General features: G+C 42.9%; 1 protein-coding gene and 1 long non-coding RNA gene across 9 annotated transcripts in view; one reads left to right on the top strand and one right to left on the bottom strand.

The window, feature by feature from the left end:
* LTBP1 (latent transforming growth factor beta binding protein 1) overlaps positions 1 to 3,639 on the top strand; it is a 185,948-nt gene extending 182,309 nt beyond the window's left edge. For all 8 annotated transcript variants that reach the window (XM_028724280.2, XM_028724279.2, XM_077925685.1 and 5 more), the window contains 2 exons: positions 1,206 to 1,355; positions 2,620 to 3,639. In XM_028724280.2, coding sequence (XP_028580113.2) covers positions 1,206 to 1,355; positions 2,620 to 2,789 — 320 coding nt within the window. In that variant the 3' untranslated portion in view covers positions 2,790 to 3,639. The remainder of the gene's footprint in view (positions 1 to 1,205; positions 1,356 to 2,619) is intronic.
* LOC144327234 (uncharacterized) overlaps positions 1 to 17,205 on the bottom strand; it is a 59,276-nt gene extending 42,071 nt beyond the window's left edge. The window contains exons 1-2 of the long non-coding RNA XR_013392178.1: positions 17,057 to 17,205; positions 7,806 to 8,015 (exon numbers count right to left, since the gene is read on the bottom strand). This is a non-coding gene — a long non-coding RNA (uncharacterized LOC144327234). The remainder of the gene's footprint in view (positions 1 to 7,805; positions 8,016 to 17,056) is intronic.
* Between the last annotated feature and the right edge of the window lie 1,453 nt (positions 17,206 to 18,658).

Here is an 18,658-nt window from a genome sequence, read left to right as displayed (position 1 = left end):
CAGCTTTCACATAAAAGATTCTTGCGTTTTGCCTCTAATTAATCTCAGTTTAGGCTTGCAGCTGCTTAGAATATAACAGAACCTTCATCTCTTAGACTAGTGGCAACTGAGGAATCTATCTTGAGGGCATAACTATTTCCATGTATCCCAAAGAACTTTGGCCTTCTTTTTTCTAGCAGCGTGAGTCCACCATTCTGTTCACCATACCCAAAGGACTCCTGTGGGCTGTATCCTGTGAGAATACAGCACATAGGCATCAGGGTGTAGATGTGGAAAACTCATAGCATGGCAATTGGCATTTGCTGAGATGCTTTGCACAGAAGTGCAGGCTTCTAGGGGTAGACTAGGACATGACACTCTCCATGAAAGTTTGCTGTAGTTTGTTTAGATGAAAACACCTTCAGTCATATTCATGTATACTTAAAAGGAAAGGTGCATTCTCAGATATATTATTAATTGTTTATAGTACAGCAGAATGAAAACAGCCTTATATGTATTTCACTAATCTGTTGTATATTTCTATAATGGGTTTTGTTTACTTTTTCAAACTGCTGTATCTCTCTTATTAGTTCAGGCTTATTGCCCAAAAAATATCTGTGGCTGTTTAATAAGATTGAGTCCACAGCTGCTTAGACCACATTTTGGGAAAGAAAAGACCTCTCAAAAATTACCACTTTGTGGACTGCAAATTCCTCAGACGTTCTTTGTGCTTGACTGCCATCTGCAGTACTGTTCAGTTATTGCTTCTGGGAAATGTCTATCCTTTTTGTAAATTATTTTTAGGTTGTACCTACTTATTATAAAGAAAATATGGTGCTGCAAAACCCCTGTTTCTCTTGTGGTGCCTTGAAACTGAAGTTGACCTTGAAGTGTGTCCCTATTTTAAAATGTAATTATTTATTTACTTTTCTACTATGAGCTCCATGGAGTTCCTAATGAAGACCGTCATGTCTTCTGCAAAACAGCAACAACAGCATCTTATTAACTGATTGGCACTTCAAACATTTGGACTAGTTTATCTCTGTACACCCTGAGCATAACATCACAGCCTGTGACTTTGCTCTGAAAGCTTTTCAAGCACTCATTGTAGGCTGAGAAAGGCTTTATTTAGGGTGGTAACACAATAGAGAACACCCTCTGGAGGTTGGTGCATTATGACTCTACAGCTGTTGAATGCAATCATTTCCTATGTTTTTGCTGCCCAGGTTTCCGGAACAGCTTTGAGGAGTTACAGGCAGAAGAATGTGGCATTCTGAATGGATGTGAAAATGGACGCTGCGTGAGGGTGCAGGAAGGTTATACCTGTGACTGTTTTGATGGTTACCATTTGGACATGGCCAAAATGACATGTGTTGGTAAGTGGATGTCACATACAGGCCACTTGCAGAGTCCGCCAAATGTAGACGATAAGCCGGCACCTCTGATTTTGATGATCAGATGTGCTTTCGTGTTTAATGGTTTCTGAATCCTACGGTTCAGCGGCACATTCTACTGGGAAGTTCTCCTGCATGTGCCCCATGGAAATGAGTGGGAGCCGTTCAAGAGATGAGCAGTGGTGCAGCTCCTCTTGCGTTTCAGTGGGACTTGCACTCAAGAGCTTCTTGGTGGATTGTGCCCTAAATGCAAGGGCAGTCTGCACTAAATTCCTGCATGGTTCACATGACTAGCAGAAGAGGTGAAACAATCAGGGCTGAATGCGTAGTTGACTTCCCTTGGTGACTGTAGGAATTTACTAGAAAGAAGGTACCTGCCTCTTCCTACACTCCTAGGAGTGAAACAAGTAGTGCCTAAGCAGGCATGCATAAAACAGTGGCCAGCCAGGCCCCTTTATTAGGAATAACCCTGTTCACTGTCTAATCGGTAAAATTTGCCTGCTACAAGTGCTGCTGCATATGTATGTACACATGCTGTAACTTTAGGCTGTTTGTGGACAAATTAGGATCATTTTAATTATGTTCAACTTACATGGCAGGTAGGACGTGGGAGGCACTGTGGTCTAAACCACTGAGCCTATGGCTTGCCGATCAGAAGGTCTGCGGTTCGAATCCCCACGACTGGGTGAGCTCCCATTGCTCGGTCCCAGCTCCTGCCAACCTAGCAGTTCGAAAGCACACCAAACTACAAGTAGATAAATAGGGACCGCTCTGGCAGGAAGGTAAACGGCGCCGTGCGCTGCTCTGGTTTCTCCAGAAGTGGCTTAGTCATGCTGACCATATGACCGGGGAAAACTGTCTGCAGACCAACGCCGGCTTCCTCGGCCAGTAAAGCGAGATGAGTGCCACAACCCCAGAGTCGTTCACGACTGGACATAACTGTCAGGGGTCCTTTACTTTTACCTTTTTACATGACACGTAAAGTTTTACTTGTGTATTTGTCCTGTATTTGAACACTATTACCTTGCGTTGATGGAAAGATGATGTCATGCTCATAAACGTAGCCGCTTTTCTTGCTTTTCTTTGCACAAGATAGAAGACCGCAGACTGGACACTGAAAGTTCTCTTGTTAATCGCAGACTTGAATGCAGGGCTGGTGGGCAAGTCGCAGCAAACTGTGCTTCCCTCAGTCTTTGACAGCATCGAATACCACACTATTTCTGACCTTGTTTGCTTTTCCTTCTAGATGTGAATGAATGCAACGAACTGAACAATAGGATGTCTCTCTGCAAGAATGCCAAGTGCATTAACACAGAAGGATCGTACAAGTGTTTGTGTCTCCCAGGCTATGTCCCATCAGACCAAGCGAATTACTGTACACCCCTGAACTCGGACACAGAGAGTGAACTGGAGTAAGAGAAGCAGCAGCTGCCGTGTAACTTTAAGCCCATATACTCTGCACTGTAAAAAGAAAAGAAAAGAAGCGTATTTAACTTGAGTTAAGGACGCGCCTCATCCAGATGTTGGCTGTGTGTGGAAAACAAGCAATAAAACATGTCTTCTTAAAAGTGAAAGGTGATGCTTCAATATACATCATCTTCACTAAAGCAACAGACCAAATGGACACATTTCCCTGTATGGAAGAAGCAATTAAGTATATAGTGTGTTCATAAATAAAATTCACAGAAAAAAGCAAAATATGCTGTTATTTTGAACAGAAGGGTGGTATTGTGTTGTTGTTTTTTTACTATTGCTTGGTTTATTTGGCATTTAACTAGTTGTGAAAATATTTTATAGTCCTTTTTTTATTTAGCAGTTCTTTGCCTACTGTTCCTTTGGAAGCTTTCCCCTTTTGATCCAGTATTGCAATATAAGCAATTTCCTAATGGTCATACACAAAATAATGCTCGTCTTTGTCTGGAACATTGGCCAGTGACTTTTTAAAATTACTATAAATGTCTGCCCTGTGGAGCAGACACTGTTCTTTTAAAATAATGTACACTTCATGAAGATAAATCCATTGTATTCATTTTGTATTCCATGTGGCCTTTTACTGCACTTAACATGCCTTAGAACCTGCCTTGCCAAGTTTCAAAGCTGCTAGAGGACGACCATTGAATATCTTTTGTACTCTGTAACAAAAGATCTAAGCTCCTGTTTGTATTGTAATGTGTAAATTAAACACAGATCTTGTATTGGTTACCCTAACATATTAAAGCTGTATATTAAAACTCAATAAAATCTACAATTTTTTAGAAAAATTGAAGTATGTATTTGCTCTAAGGTATTCTGTTACTGCTTTGTGATTATTTTATTACAGCTAATAACCCAGTGCTTTATAATGAACATACCGAGCTACTGTTCTTGACAGCATTTTTTAAATTTTGGCACATGACATTTCCCTGACCGTGGCAATTGTTGCTACCATGTAGATCTCTTTAGATATATTCATAAATATATCTGGTTCATTCTCCACAAGGAGGATGCCATTTTGCAGACCACTGCAAACCTCATCCATGTCAGATGGACAGTTTTGTGTAAAATTTCATTTTATCCTTCTAGCCACTAAATCAGAGGAGCAGAGAGCCATTGTTTCCACATGGGCAGCTGAGGGACTCAAGAAGCGGAAATGGCTGCATCAACCTCTCAAGATATGTTTAGATTTCACAAGCACCTTGGACATAGGTTGGAAATCCTCCACCAATTTAAGAAACAACAGTTTTTAAAAGTCAGCAAGTTGGGGGAGAAAACTATAAAAACATAGGTTCAGAACAGTTCGTTAAAAATGTATCTGGTCCTTCATTTCATTTCATTTCATTTCCAAAGACCAATTTAAAATATTGGTGGGGGTTAGCTATAATGGAATTCTACAACAGGTTGTATTTGTGTCTTTCTGTCTGTCTCAGGAGACAGTCTCAGGAGTGTGCTTTCAGGGGGTGAAGTCAACCTGTTGGGGAACGTTTCTGCCATCCCTCTGTAACTACTGATTCTCTGTACTGATTGTTATATAATGAAGGCCAGAGGATCCAGAACTTTCTCCCCATTCGTGGCTCCAGTTTTTCATGGGGGGTGGGCACAGAGAGAGCCTCAACACTAGCCAGCTGGAAGGGAGATATAATGTGAAAAACACAGCCCTGAGACAGCACATAGAACTGGGTTGATTAATTTTCCAGGTGTAGCTGTTTTAGTGTTGTGGAAAGGACTTTGGAAAGTGCAATCATTACAGTCGTGTTGTCTTTGAATTTCCCCATCAGCCTGCCCCAGCCCTGTAAACTGAGGTGTGAAATGCCCATTGACTTGCATTAGCTCCTGTGCTAGTCAGGATAGTTTAAATATCAACTTTTGTTAACTATCTAAAAATATACGATGCTTTACAGTACAGAGCAGGCCCCTGCTTAAGGAGCTTACAACCAAAGCTATGGCACAGAGAAGACTAGCGAAAGGTGTAAATGGAAAGGTCCACAAGGTGGACCGCAAAATGGCGACTCCCTCCCTGCCAGGGAAGAAGGGATGAGGAAGATCTACATCAGGAACAAGGGGGGAAAGAAATATTGGGATCTGCTGCCCCCAGTGAACCCTTTCTCCTCAGGCAGTCATCTCACCTCATGGGTGGGGCAGCCCCAAATAAAGATCTACATTGCAATCTGCTACCCCTGTGGCTTCTGTCGCCTGAGGCAGTCACCTCAGCTTGCCTCATGGATGGGTCGACCTTGGTAGCAGTAGAGATGGTGTCTCTTGTACCCAAGATACTTTTTACAAACTGTAAATCCCTGTTCTTATCTAAAATTATCCCAAAATATTAGTGTTTTCATCTGTTTTGCCGCAATGTTATAAGTGAGAGCAGTTGGTGCAACATCACTCATGCCCCAAACATAAAATGTACAGCAAATTAAAGTCTGAAATTGGACCTCTTGAGCATTCTTGCAGTAAATCCAGCGTGTGGAACCTTTGCCCCTCCAGATGTCTCTTAACTGCAACTCCCATCAGCCCCAACAAGTGTGGACAATGGCCAGAGATGGTGGGAGTTGTAGTTCAGAAACATCTGGAGGGCCAAAGGTTCTCTACACTGGGTATAAATGAAAGGGGAATGGAAAAAGTTAGGGGTCAGCAAAATACTAGACATTGGTTTAGTGCACTTTCATGCATTGCCTTTAGGTGTCACTGGATGACTTGCATTTCTGCTATACACAATTTTAGAATAATAGGTGCTATCAAGTAGATAGCATTAAATGACATACACTCTCTCTCTCCAGGAAGTGCAGAACATGGTTTCCTGACTCCTTGCCAAGTCAAGCATGAAATATATATTAGACCTGGCAGCAGTACATCTGCAAATGCACCTACTCCTTTATGAACCTTCCCTCAGACCTCAAAATGAGCAACTATTGACTGGAGGCTCCTATTGCCAATGGGAACTGGAATTACGTACAGTTGTACCACGGGTCAAATATGCTTCAGGTTGAGCGTTTTCAGGTTACTTGCGGGTTTCGCCACTCATGCATGCGCAGATGCTCAAAATGATGTCACGCGCATGCGCAGAAGCGACGAAACATGACCCCCGCACACACAGACGCGTGTTACGTTCTACTCAGGATGTGAACGGGGCTCCGGAACTGATCCCGTTCACATCCAAAGGTATACCACTGCATAGGCAATAATTGTGCCATATAGCCAGGACCCAACTTGTGATTGACCAAATTCTTGGGCCTGTGTGTCAATGTGGCTCTGTTTCCACCTGGAGAGATAAAGAGGGAACCTCCCTTTTCTTTTGAGCAAGCTTTGTTGCAACACTTCCCTCTAAATCCAGAATGCTGTAAATCTTTGCCATCCTTATCACTTGTAGATTTACAAAAGAGCATCAGATTCCTTTGAGGGGAGTGTTAAAACAAGAGTTTATCACCTAAAATCCCACTTCTTTCTTCTTCCCTCCCCCCACAACAGCTAATTGAGAGGTTCCAACAGCCTAAGGCTCCCACTAAGAAAGCTCAAATGATCTGTTAATCTTTCTCCTTTCACCAGCTGCTCATTTTTAGAAGGTACAAACTCTTCCTAACTGGCACCATTTTTAAAACTTTTAGGATCTGATAGCTACCGGAAATAGTTGTAGTTTTATTCTATCAGTCTCAGATTTGGCCCTAAAAGTTGCTAGAGGTAGCTCAGAATTGGGCTGTTCTTCTGCAGGGGGCACTGTTCTCTCCAAAGATCCTTTTTGAAGTTTGTGACTTTTGGGCTGCTACCCACTTCCCCTCCCTCTTCTTCACAGAAGAAAGTTTGTTCTTGGTCATTGATCATGGCTGGTGCAGAAAGTCCTGGTTCAGACAACACACTGAGCCAAACTTTGGTTTAGCTTGGCATGGGAGTAAGGTAAAAGGTAAAGGACCCCTGGACAGTTAAGTTCAGTCAAAGGCGACTATGGTGTGTGACGCTCATCTTGCGTTCAGGCCAAGGGAGTCAGTGTTTGTCCACAGACAGCTTTCTGGTTCATGTGGCCAGCATGACTAAACTGCTTCTGGTGCAATGGAACACTGTGACGGAAACCAGAGCGCATGGAAATGGCATTTGCATTCCCCACCGCAGCGGTACCTATTTCTCTACTTGCACTGGCGTGCTTTGGATCTGCTAGGTCGCCAGGACTGGGACAGAGCAACTGGAGCTCACCCTGTTGTGGGGATTCAAGCCGCCGACCTTCCGATCGGCAAGCCCAAGAGGCTCAGTGGTTTAGACCACAGCGCCACCCATGCCCCACCAGCATGGAAGTAAAAACCACCAGGAAAGGAGCAAAGTGGCTGTAAACTCCATCCCAGGAGCCCATCTGTTTGCATGGTCTCAGCACGCCATACATGTCATTAGGTGAACCAGTGCAGAATATCTAATTTACCACAAAGAAATTCTAAGCTACAGTTCTAGAATTAAAGACAAATGTTTCCAGACTCTGTATGCACCATGCATTTAAAGAATATGATTTCCCCAACAGAGCTAGAATTCCCAGCACTCTTAATGAACTGCAGTTTCCAAGATTCGGGGCGGGGGGGGGGGGAGAGAGTAATCCTGTGTGTACAAAGGGTATGTGCTCTTTGGGTTTCAGTTTACTGATTTTTCATTTAGAACAGGCATCTCCAGACTTGGCCCTCCAGGTGTTTTGTGACTACAACTCCCATCATCCTTGACCACTGGTCCTGTTAGCTAGGGGTGATGGGAGTTGTAGTCCCAAAACACCTGGAGGGCTGCGTTTGGGGGTGCCTGATTGAGAAGTTACATTCTGCCAGTGCCGTGCCTGGGGTTGTGAGCCCAGATCTGTCTGAAGAACCACAAACTCCACAAACACTTCCCTTTGTACTCACTCGCTTCTCATGGCCAAAAAAAAAAAAGCCTATTGAAAAAATAGAAAATGTCTCCAAGAGGAGTGATGAGAGCCAGCAAAACTGCACTTACAATTTTGATATTCTGCATGCGCACTCCAGACGCTCTCGGTGTATTCTGCCTTCCCAAGTGAGCTTGGCCTGCCGTGACTTTCCTGTTTCTTTTTATATCACACATTAGTTGCTGCTCGGTGATCACTGCAGCTGCAGGTTCCTGACCCAGAAGGGCTTGAAATTATTATGTATGCTTTTTCTTGGCAGTCAAAGCCATTCTCCACACCGTCTGTAAATGTTACCAAAAATAATGCAAACACAGATTCAGGATGAGAATTTGGGAAGGGAATTGCAGCAATGCAATTAAGGAAACACAGACTGATGCCATCAAGAATGCACTTAATTCAATAAAATGTCCATTGGTTTGTTTGCTTTTTACCACCAGGCTATTTGCAACTCATTGTCTGAAATACCTCTGCTAAGAAATATTCGTTTTGGTGGGAGGGTCGGGATGGTGCACACTATGGTTTCTCCGGCTTGCAAATGGAACCCAAAGGTTGGCAACCTTTGTAGAATACAAGCTGTGTATGTATGAACTAAGTCATAGTTCAGAGAGCTGCATATGCAGCTTGTTTGTAATCAATGAGACAGCTCTGGTTTTAATGGTGTAACTGCCGTCTATGCAGATGGACGTGTTCAGAATGGAGCATGTAATGTTATTCAATCAATCAATGATTTTATTTGCATGCCTCCTTTCCTAAAGTTAAAACCATGTTCAAGGTCGCTTATAGCATATTAAAAATTATGTAATTACAAGCATAAGAAAAGTAGTCAAACAATAAATAAAGCATCAAAAAGTATGCACACAAATTGAACTATTTCCACAGAAATAATAAGATTTAAAATAAAGATACAAAAAAGGAAAAATCAATAGCAGCAGCAACCCCTGCAACAAACCCCCCTAAACCAGGGGTAGGCAACCTAAGGCCTGGGGGCTGGATGCAGCCCAATTGCCTTCTCAACCCGGCCCACGGACGGTCCGGGAATCAGCGTGTTTTTACATGAGTAGAGTGTGGGCTTTTATTTAAAATGCATCTCTGGGTTATTTGTGGGGCATAGGAATTTATTCATTTCCCCCCGCCAAAAAAAAATATGCTACCCACCACATGGTCTGAGGGAAGGTGGACCAGTTCACTGCTGAAAAAGGTTGCTGACCCCTGCCCTAAACAATATCCCAGCCCAAAAGTCTGTTCAGCAACCTGTTCAGCTTTTGTTGCTCCATCATGCAGAAGAAAATAGCGTAATTCTCTTGGGCTATACTGAGCAATGGTGCCTGCCCCAATCTGAGCCTAGGCTGCTATGACTCTGGGTAGAAGCCAGGGAGAAGAGACTGAGGTGATGAAGGAGAAGGAGAAGAAGAAAAGACAGAAAGAGTGAGAACACAACTTGAAAAAAAGAGACAATATAGGTATTTTTGTAAACTAAGAAATATGTAATAAAAATATATTTTTAAAAAATAATTGTTGATCTATTCAGCAGGTCTTCATCACACTTGTTCTTTCTGCATTTTGATCAGATTCTTAAGCTATGATCCCTAGCTCATGTCTGACTCACCAAAAGCTGTCATCACAGCCCTTGCTCATGCCATCACCCAGAGATGACTCATATGTGGGCCAGTCACTATGGATGAAAGGGGGGGGGGGCGGGAACAACAGCCCAATTTCCACACCACTGAGGGACATTAACATATTCCATTCAATGAGTGTATGATCTGTGTATCTTCGTGCACAAATAGTTGTGCTGTACACTGTTATTCACATGTACTGTTGAACAAGTGTTCAGTTTTTGTATCTATGCATACAATAGCTGAGCTGTACAAGTGTACATAAACACTTGTACATATGTACAGGCATCTTGTATCTGTGTTCAGTAGATCATGTGAAAGAAACCTCTGCAATTCATGTTCAAACAGAGCAGGAGCAGGAGCACATGAAGCAGAGTAGGGGCTGGCATCATGTCTCCAGGCAAGCACTGAGCATAGACACATCTGATAAGGAACCTCTACATGGGAGCAGCTGTTTGCATATAGGGGCTGCACAACATCGGGACACCTAGTTGTGTGCACCCCGATCATGGGGAGACCTTTCACACCACACCTGTAGGGTGGTGTCCTTTTCAGGTGTCCTTATCAGAGGCAGGGCTAGCCCAGGGCCATGGTGTTGAAGAGCGAGGTCAAGAACACTGGGACACCTGAAGGAGCGTCTCCATCCTCATTGTTCAGCTGGACATTGAGATCCAGCTCCAAAGGCCTTCTGGTGAGAAGTGAGGTTACAGGCAGAGGACCTTCTTAGTAGTGACACCTGCCCTGTGGAACGCCTTTCCATCAAATATCAGAGATAAACAATTATATGACCTTCCATAGACATCTGAAGGCAGGCCTGTATCAGGAAGCTTTCAGTGTCTGATGTTTTGCTCTGTTCTTTTATATTCTGTTGGAAGCTGCCCAGGGTGGCTGGGGCAACCAGTCAGATGGGTATTATTATAAAATAATAATAATAATAATAATAATAATAATAATAATAATAATAATAAGTGCCCTACATCCAAGTAATGCTAATGTGTGACTACAGCTCTTGGCTGTGACCAGAGGGCACCACACTGCAGGGGTTGCCACAACAATGTTGTGGAACAAATAGCAAGAAACAGGGGGCGCCGAATTGTAGCGTTGCACAGGGTGCCACTGAAATTTGAGAGCCCAAAGTCTGCCACTGCTGTGATCCTTATGTTCATGTAAGGCTGCAGTTCTAACCCCACTTACCAGGGGAGGAAGCCTCACTAAATTCAGTACAGCTTACTTCTGAGTAGACATGGTTAGGCTCGAACCATAAGCCATATAAATGCTATTATCAAGTGTGGCTCTGACAGTTACTTGCTCTGTGCAAGAGCCCGGCCACGTTTCCAACATGTTTTTGATAAAGAACTCCTAAGTCACCGGGGGAAAGCATTGAGAGTAAATGGGTTCTATTGCTTGTTTTGCTGCAGATGGGAATGTTTTTAAAATAGCCACACAGTTTGAGAGGATTTCCTCCTGATGACATCAGGCAGCATCACTGGCTGATATCCTGTGCAAAGTCTCTTCCCCACCCCCCACCCCCGCCATCCCTTAGCATTTGTTAGATATGTCTGACTAAAGGACAAGGGAGGGTGGAGGTGCTCTGAAAGCCACATGAGTCTAAACCTGAATGGAAGTTGTGTCGATGATTTCCCCTCTTCTGACACTCCCTCACTCCAGGCCCAGATTTCTTATGGGACTCTCCTCAGATTGGACAAGTAAATGCCCCCCTCAAAGCAGGACAGATTCATTTATTTAATGTTTTCACTTTAAAATTATTTTTATTGACTATCTCAAAGGACACTTAACAACAGAAGAAAATTAAATATCAAAAGGCAGTCACACCATCTGCAGGTAACAGGAAACAGGTAAGCAGATAGCTAGGTGGAGAATAGAAGCTGTGTTAAGTAAAAGCTAAAGGTTTTGCTTCTTTAAAAAATTGTAGACTATTCTGCAGTTGATCTGTGTACAATGTAATCAGAAATATGAGTCCCCCCCTCCCCCCCAAAAAAGTATAGCAATCTGGCTCTTGTGTTTCAGTGTCTTTGCTGTCAATAAAGGAAATAAAATATTGCGACTCTCCATGCAACCATCAGCCTTGGGGGGGGGGGGACCTCTCACTGGTACCAAAAGGATTTCAATCACACCCACCCCAACCAGTGCTAATTGCCATGTTGTGAGGTGGGTATTTTTACCAAAATTGCAGCTGGGGAGGGAATTCTTAAAACCTCCTTGAAAAGAGCGCTGCTAAAGACAACTCATCTGCACCTGGCATTTGATTTTTAAAAATCCCAAATCTGATTGCTAATCACACTACAGTGGTACCTCGGGTTACAGACGCTTTAGGTTACAGACGCTTCAGGTTACAGACTCCACTAACCCAGAAATAGTACCTCGGGTTAAGAACTTTACCTCAGGATGAGAACAGAAATTGCATGCTGGTGGTGTGGCGGCAGTGGGAGGCCCCATTAGCTAAAGTGGTACCTCAGGTTAAGAACAGTTTCAGGTTAAGAACGGACCTCTGGAACGAATTAAGTTCTTAACCAGAGGTACCACTGTATTGACGTAATATGTTGCCAGCCTTTATTAGAAGGAAGAAGGAGCAACTGCTATCTCACTACACAAAAAATGGGCTATGGTGTAGGTTGGCCATGTGTCTCGTTTCACAGAGGACAGCCCTCTATTTGAAGGGTGGCCCAGTCCAATAACAGATTAAAGATAAAGAACCATAGTAAGGGAGAAAAGGGGCCTTGACGTTGCATATCAACGGTCATGCCATGGAGAGCTGACCAAGCAGACACACAAATCATGAGTAGTCACATTCATTCCCACTGTAACAAGAGGTATTTATTGTTAATGATAATTATTATTTCTAAATACACATCCTAACAAATAAATGAGCATATGCAAATGTTACGAGAAGCTGCACATAATGGGCATCATAAGCATTGCAAAACTTAACATCTATCCTATTTTTCTTTACTTCTTTCTGTTTTGCAAGAAATCTTTGCACTGAGATGGACTCAAATAATTGCTGGCTTTTACCATTTTAAGGAAGAGCAAATTGGCTGCTCTGTTCCTGTATATACTGTATAGCCTTTGATGCAACTTAAGATCTTTTTGCACAATCTATCCTGGTTAAGTTTGCATAACATCCCCCACATCCTATTTTAAGGCTATCATAATCTATAACCATTGGCTTTTTAACTTGCCCTTCTTTCTCCCCTCCATGCCATTTTAATTTATGTTTTAATACTTAACATCTGTGGGTTAAGAATTTTGCTTAATTGTTTGTGGCCATTTGGTTAGACCTAAATAAATATATTGTCCAATTGTTAGTTTTTATTTTTGTTTTTCCTAATGGGACACGGCTACCACCAATTTTTCTCAAGGTTTTTTGTTTGTTTGTTTGTTTGTTTCTTCTTTTACCGCATCCCCTTTCTTATTCTTCAGGCCAGGGAGAAATCCCTTATCTGTAACCCACCCACCCAGTTTTCCTGGTTATCTTATCAGGAGTGGAGTCACCCTGAGCTAAACCTAGGGAGGCCAGGTGGAAAAGCAGACAGGGATCCTGCCATGGGCGTAGCCAGAATTTTTGTTAGTGGGGGCAGGCCTTTTGTTAAGGTGGGGGAGAACCTCAGTTTGTGATGTATTTTTGTTGAATTTTATTGATTGGGGAGTAACAGCTCTCCCTCCCCTTGGCTATGCCCATGGATCCTGTACCTTTAAGAGTTGCATAGGGGGGGGGATCAGCAACTGTGGCTTTTATAAGCCAGCCATATGTCCTCAGAAACTTGCTTGCAGGGGTGCTGGTGAGAAGAGATTTGGACAAGAGAAGAAGTACAATCCTGTAGATCAGAGGCTGAAGCGTGAAGGTGCATCCAGGTGAGTAGCTCCCAGCTAATACAATCCAATTATTGGTCTTCCTGTTGCCATGTTTGTAGTAGCCATTGATTGAATAAGGCTATCAGTGACCATTAACCATGATGCCCATGCACTCCTTCAATGTTGGAGTGTAGGCAATCCGTCTTTGAATACTAGTCACTGGAACTTCCAAGTGGGGAGAACGCTATTGCACTCTATCCAAGTGGGGAGAACGCTATTGCACTCTGTTCCTGCTTGTGGGCTTTCTGTAGGCATCTGGTTGCTAAATGGGCCTTTGACTTGATCTAAGTAGGGCTCTTCTTTTGTTCTTTATTGCAATGGACTTCTCACACTTTGTGTATACAACCTTTTGGGTTTCATCCACATTGGTTTTTAAGGCTTTGGACCAATGGTTCCACACCGTGCAGTCTGCTGAAATGTCTAAATCAGAATTAATCAGTGGGGGATATGTATATGCTTCAGCTGCCTAAGCAGTGAGCCTGACCCCCAATCTCCCTCCCCCTTTAGATATTAAAATGGAAACACAAAAAGCGGAAGCTACATATTCACATCTCTGATCTGTGCTTGGCAGTGCTTTTGGGAAACAGCACTGTGCCATATAAAGTTGCAGAATCGGATATCAGATTCTGTGGCTAGAAGAATCGGACAAATTGGGCATTGCTGAGCTAGGCTGTAAGCCCTGCTGCATAACTGGTTGTGGTGGTGTTAATTGTTGTCTAGGTGACCTAGAGACCATCTAGTTGTGAGTCCTGCAAGTACTGGCCTTGGCTGGCTTCCTGGTCCATTTCCACCTGGCCTGTCCTCAGTAGACAGAGCCCTAACTGACTCCAGTGACAAAAGGCTGCTGTTGCATGGGCCTACAATGTTTTTCATACCTGTAGGGCAGTCCTAAATGTTGTTTTTGTTAGCTTGCTAGTGTGGATTTTAAATACTACATTGAATATACTGATCGGTTTATTTTAATTAAAGCTGTTATACTGTAGTTATTTCTTGCACTTATTGGCACCCACTTTGAGCATATCTTGGAAAAGCAGCATATAAATAACTTGGATGAAAATTGGAAGCTCCGCGCAAAACCCATGAATGTTGTTTTGGTTGTGTGAAATACAAGCGTGTAATATGAGTTGTTTGGAACTTTCATGTCGTATTATGGCCAGCCTGGGGGAGGTCTCTCCTCAGCTTGTCCTGCATTTCCTGCCTGCCTTTGCTGCTGCTATAGGTTGTGCTAGGGAAGCCCTATTAATAGTACAAGAAGAGGAAAAAGCTCTTTGGAGGCAGGAAAACCAAGTCAGGAAAGAATAGGAGGAAGTGTGGCTGCCATTTCGCCAAACAATTTGGAAGGCATTGAGCCTCCAAACTTGCAAGCTTTGCCATTGTTGCAGAGAATGTGATCTGAGCACAATTCCTTTGTCTGTCCTTCAGAAATATTCAAAAGAGGGCCTTGAATGAGAAGGGTGATGGAATGAAGAAGAAACCCCTTAGCTGTTCAACTTCATAGAGAGCAGAAAGGAGGAGAAACTGGTGAGACACGAAAGACCTCCACATCAATTACATGCACACAGAGGTAAGTGTACGCATCTGCATTTCAGAGTGAGTTTGTTTGTTGGCTTAACAGAGAGATGCAAGTAACTCTAAGGTCTGGATAACTAATTACTAAATAAGGTCACTGTTTTAGATTTCAGTATACCTTTTTTATAGGGGAAGAGAGATTGTAGAAGGGTAATTGCTCTTGGTTACAGCCTAAACATCATTAAAAAATTAGGTGTGTTGTAAGACCATTGTTGTGTATCTCACAATAACTACAGAAATATTATTGACACAGGTCAATTAATTTTAGAGTGAGAGGGCCCATTTAATTGTTTATAACCATAAATCAATGGATAACATTGGTCAGCCAATAGCTGCTCCTGTGAAAGAATCACACGTCATCTGCAATGAGGAAAGCATCTACTGTTCTTCTGAAAGGCACTGATGCCTCTAAAACAACATATCTACTCCAGCTCTCTTTTAATTTGTGGTGCATGGCCCTGGTAAGTCAATGATTTGTCCCTATTTTACTTATTGGTGATGATTTTTTGGGGTCATCAGTGGTTCACTGTCTACCCCCACCCCACCCCAACTGCTCTAGATTTCTTCATTTTACAGTTGCATCCTGAGATCTCTAGGAGTGCTTCATTTTTCACCATGGCTACCTCAGAATAAAATCCCAGAGATTATGCAGACCTACTCAGGAGCAAATCCTTTCTGACATTAGTGTGCTACAGACTGTGCAGGGATAGGGAACCTTTTTTCCCAGCCTGAAGGCTGGATTCCTATCTGGGCCACTTTATGGTAGTTGGTGAGGTAAGAGGCAAATGTGAGTGGAACAAATGTAAATTTTACCTGTGTACAGTGGTTTAGTTTTACTCACACTTACTTGCTCATCTCTATCCTCCATCCAGGCAAGCAAGAAGAGGCATTATCAAGGTTCAAAGACAAAATATTTGGGGTATGGAGCAGAGCCAGTGAGGGATGCAGCCTGGGAAGAGGGTTTGTGGTGAGGAGAGATTTCTGAGGACCTGATAGAGAGACCTGGAAAGCCACATCCAGCCCCCAGAGGCCACCCCTCTGTTACACACACAGAACAGGAGTCCACCAATTAGTTCTCAGAGAGCAGGGAAATAACTTCTATTTCCCCAAGCCAGACAACTAGAAAAAAGCTATCTCAAATAAGTCAGAACTACCCCTTTCAGTAGTTCTGAAGCTAGAGAGGAAAGGAAGCGTTTTTAAAAGCCAGGAAAAACAAGGAGGAAGTAAACAGGAAGGAATGGACAGAAGAAATGAGCAACTTTAGGAGGTGTCTGGTGCTACATAAAATGTGGTGACCCATCTCTGGCATGCAAAATGGTCCTTACCAGGCAGCCCTTTAACAAGATAGCTCATCTGTTTTCATTCTTATTCTTCTTGTTAGGCTTCGTATTCTCTGTTTAATCATGGTGCACTTTTGGGTGGAGGTTTGCTTTTCCCTCTAAGAAACCAATCTGAGAAACCATCTCTTGACGTTGAAGGTAGGAAAATTATTTCATATTACTGGGTACTCATTAAAAAGAGAGAGACACACACACACAAACTGGAGCTCTGCTACCCAGCTGTAATGTCATAATTTAAAGGTGTGTTTTTTTCACCTCAGGTTTTGTACGATCACATGATGGTTGCTGTGGCGTCTAGTAGCAAAAATGAGTGTGTATGAATGGGAAATGAGGTCATCTGGTATATTGGTAGGGCAGAGACAGGGAAGCCTGCCGTAGGTGGAGCCAGAGCCAGTGACAGAGCCACTGATTGTAAGCGATATAATAATAGCTGGGAGCTTTTGGAAAGCTCACTGACAAGGCATGAAAGTGAAATCCTTCCCCGGTTGTTTGTTCTCAGCATCTGGAGTTCAGAAGCAGACTATTCTGAACATGGATGCCTCATTTATCCAACATGGATTATAACCAGTGCCAGAGCTACCTCAAAACATTGTCAGGCAATGTTTCATAGCTAAAGGAAGATCAGGCCAATTGCAGCCTCACATGCCATTCTCTCAGGCAGGTTTCTGAAGAAGAAAAAATGAGGCTTTTTAATGGAAACCAGCATGCACATATATTGGCCAGGACCGAAAGAACCACATCAGTTCCATATGCTCAAGGCATTTGTTTGGGTTAGTAGTTCTTAAACAGCAGCTCCCTGAGTTGGACGGCAAGGTTTTGAAACTGAGAGGTGCTTAAAAGCCCTTAAGATAGGGTAGCGGTTCTGTCATTCAAAGTGAATGAGGTGGGTTTTTTTAGAAAAAAGGAGAAAAGGAAGAAACTCACTAGTGAGGCTCCAGCTCTTGGCTGCATCTCAGACAGCTCTTTGGATCCCAGCCTGTGAGTTGCAGCTGACAGCAAAGTAGAACTGTTTGGTTTCTTCATTCCATATGCGTATCTCGTCTTGTGCCTGACTAGGAGGTAGTCTCATGACTTTAAAGAGGGGATTACATAGGGAGTTGAACAATAAAAAGATTCAGTGCCATCCCCATGCTATGGCAAACGTTATGACTATTTGCCATTTTTTACTGAATCATGTGACTAATAGCGTTTTGCTAAAGTAGCAGATGATGTCTTTACACACACACACACACACACACACTTTGGTGAGTTTTGGACTTACCGTTATACTGTTAGACATTAGTTGCCTGTTGCAATATATGTCTGATGGCAGATAAAGAACGGAAAATATGGGTGCTACTCTGACCTGTCCTAGTGGGATATTGGCCTGCTTGAAGTCTGCTATTGTCAAGGCAACACTTTGGGAATTAGCCTTCTGTCCTGACCTCTCTCAGTGGAAAGCTGAGGCCAAGGTATAGGATGGTGATGCTTTCGCGTGGGCTGGTCCTGTGAGGTTCTGAGCCGTGAGTACAATAAGGCCTCAGGCTTCCTGGCCTCTGGCCGCTTCAGGATGGCTTAGGCCTGAGGTTGAAATATGAGCTAATTTTAGGTTGGAAGTCTTGTAAGGAAATGATGAGGATATTGTTTTTAACCTGACTTGGTTTTAGGTAACTTCACTTATTTATTACCGTTGAATCCTGTTTTTCCTTTGAAAACTTGCACAAGTGCTCTCAGGATGGCTATGCACTGATACGAAAGTCACCGTAGGAAAGTACTTGTTCATTTTCCTGCTAATATAAATACGCCAACATTTATTCAAGCCCTGTAATCATAGGGCATTTTTAGAGTCAATGTACTATTCCTAAATGTCTTACTAATTTATCTGCAAAGCACATATAGTGCCCTAAGCCACTAAGTGTTAATTATGGCATTGGTAACAGAAACAGCATACAGCAAACAGCATCTGAGCCTGGAGGAGAGTAGCCACCTTTGATAGACACCTCCATAAATTTGCCTAATGCCCTTTAAACTCAGCTAAGCTAGTGGTCATCACCATGGCTTGTTCCACATATTAATTACTCCCTGTGTGAAAAAGTCATTTCGTTCATTCATCCTGAATATTCTGTCGAATCGGTTTCGTTTTATCAACCTGAGAGGGAGGGGAAAGACCCTGATCTACTTTCTATACCCATGTGTTCTTTTAGAAGCCTCTATCTTGTCTTTTTTATTGTAGCAGGTCCTTGTAGGGGATTTGCTCCTGCCTTTTGGCTATTTTAGATACCTTTTCCTGCACCTTTTGCAGTGCTACAATATCATTTTTGAGACAGCGCTAACTACCCCTGCCCTGGTCTCTCAGGATGAAAAAGGTCCTTTTATGCTGTAGCTGGCAACAGCAATACATAGATTAACAAGTTCAGAAATGGCAAAAGGGCTTAATGTGAAAGGAAATAAACATGTTTATCTTTAAGAGTGGTGGAAAAGATTTCTTGGCTGTATCCATACATAAATGTCTCATGACAATAGATTATGAATTGGACTGGGAATGGG

This window comes from Podarcis muralis, chromosome 3 (assembly GCF_964188315.1).
Source record: "Podarcis muralis chromosome 3, rPodMur119.hap1.1, whole genome shotgun sequence".
Classification (NCBI taxonomy): Eukaryota; Metazoa; Chordata; class Lepidosauria; order Squamata; family Lacertidae; genus Podarcis; species Podarcis muralis.
This window is presented reverse-complemented; position numbering and strand designations above follow the sequence as displayed.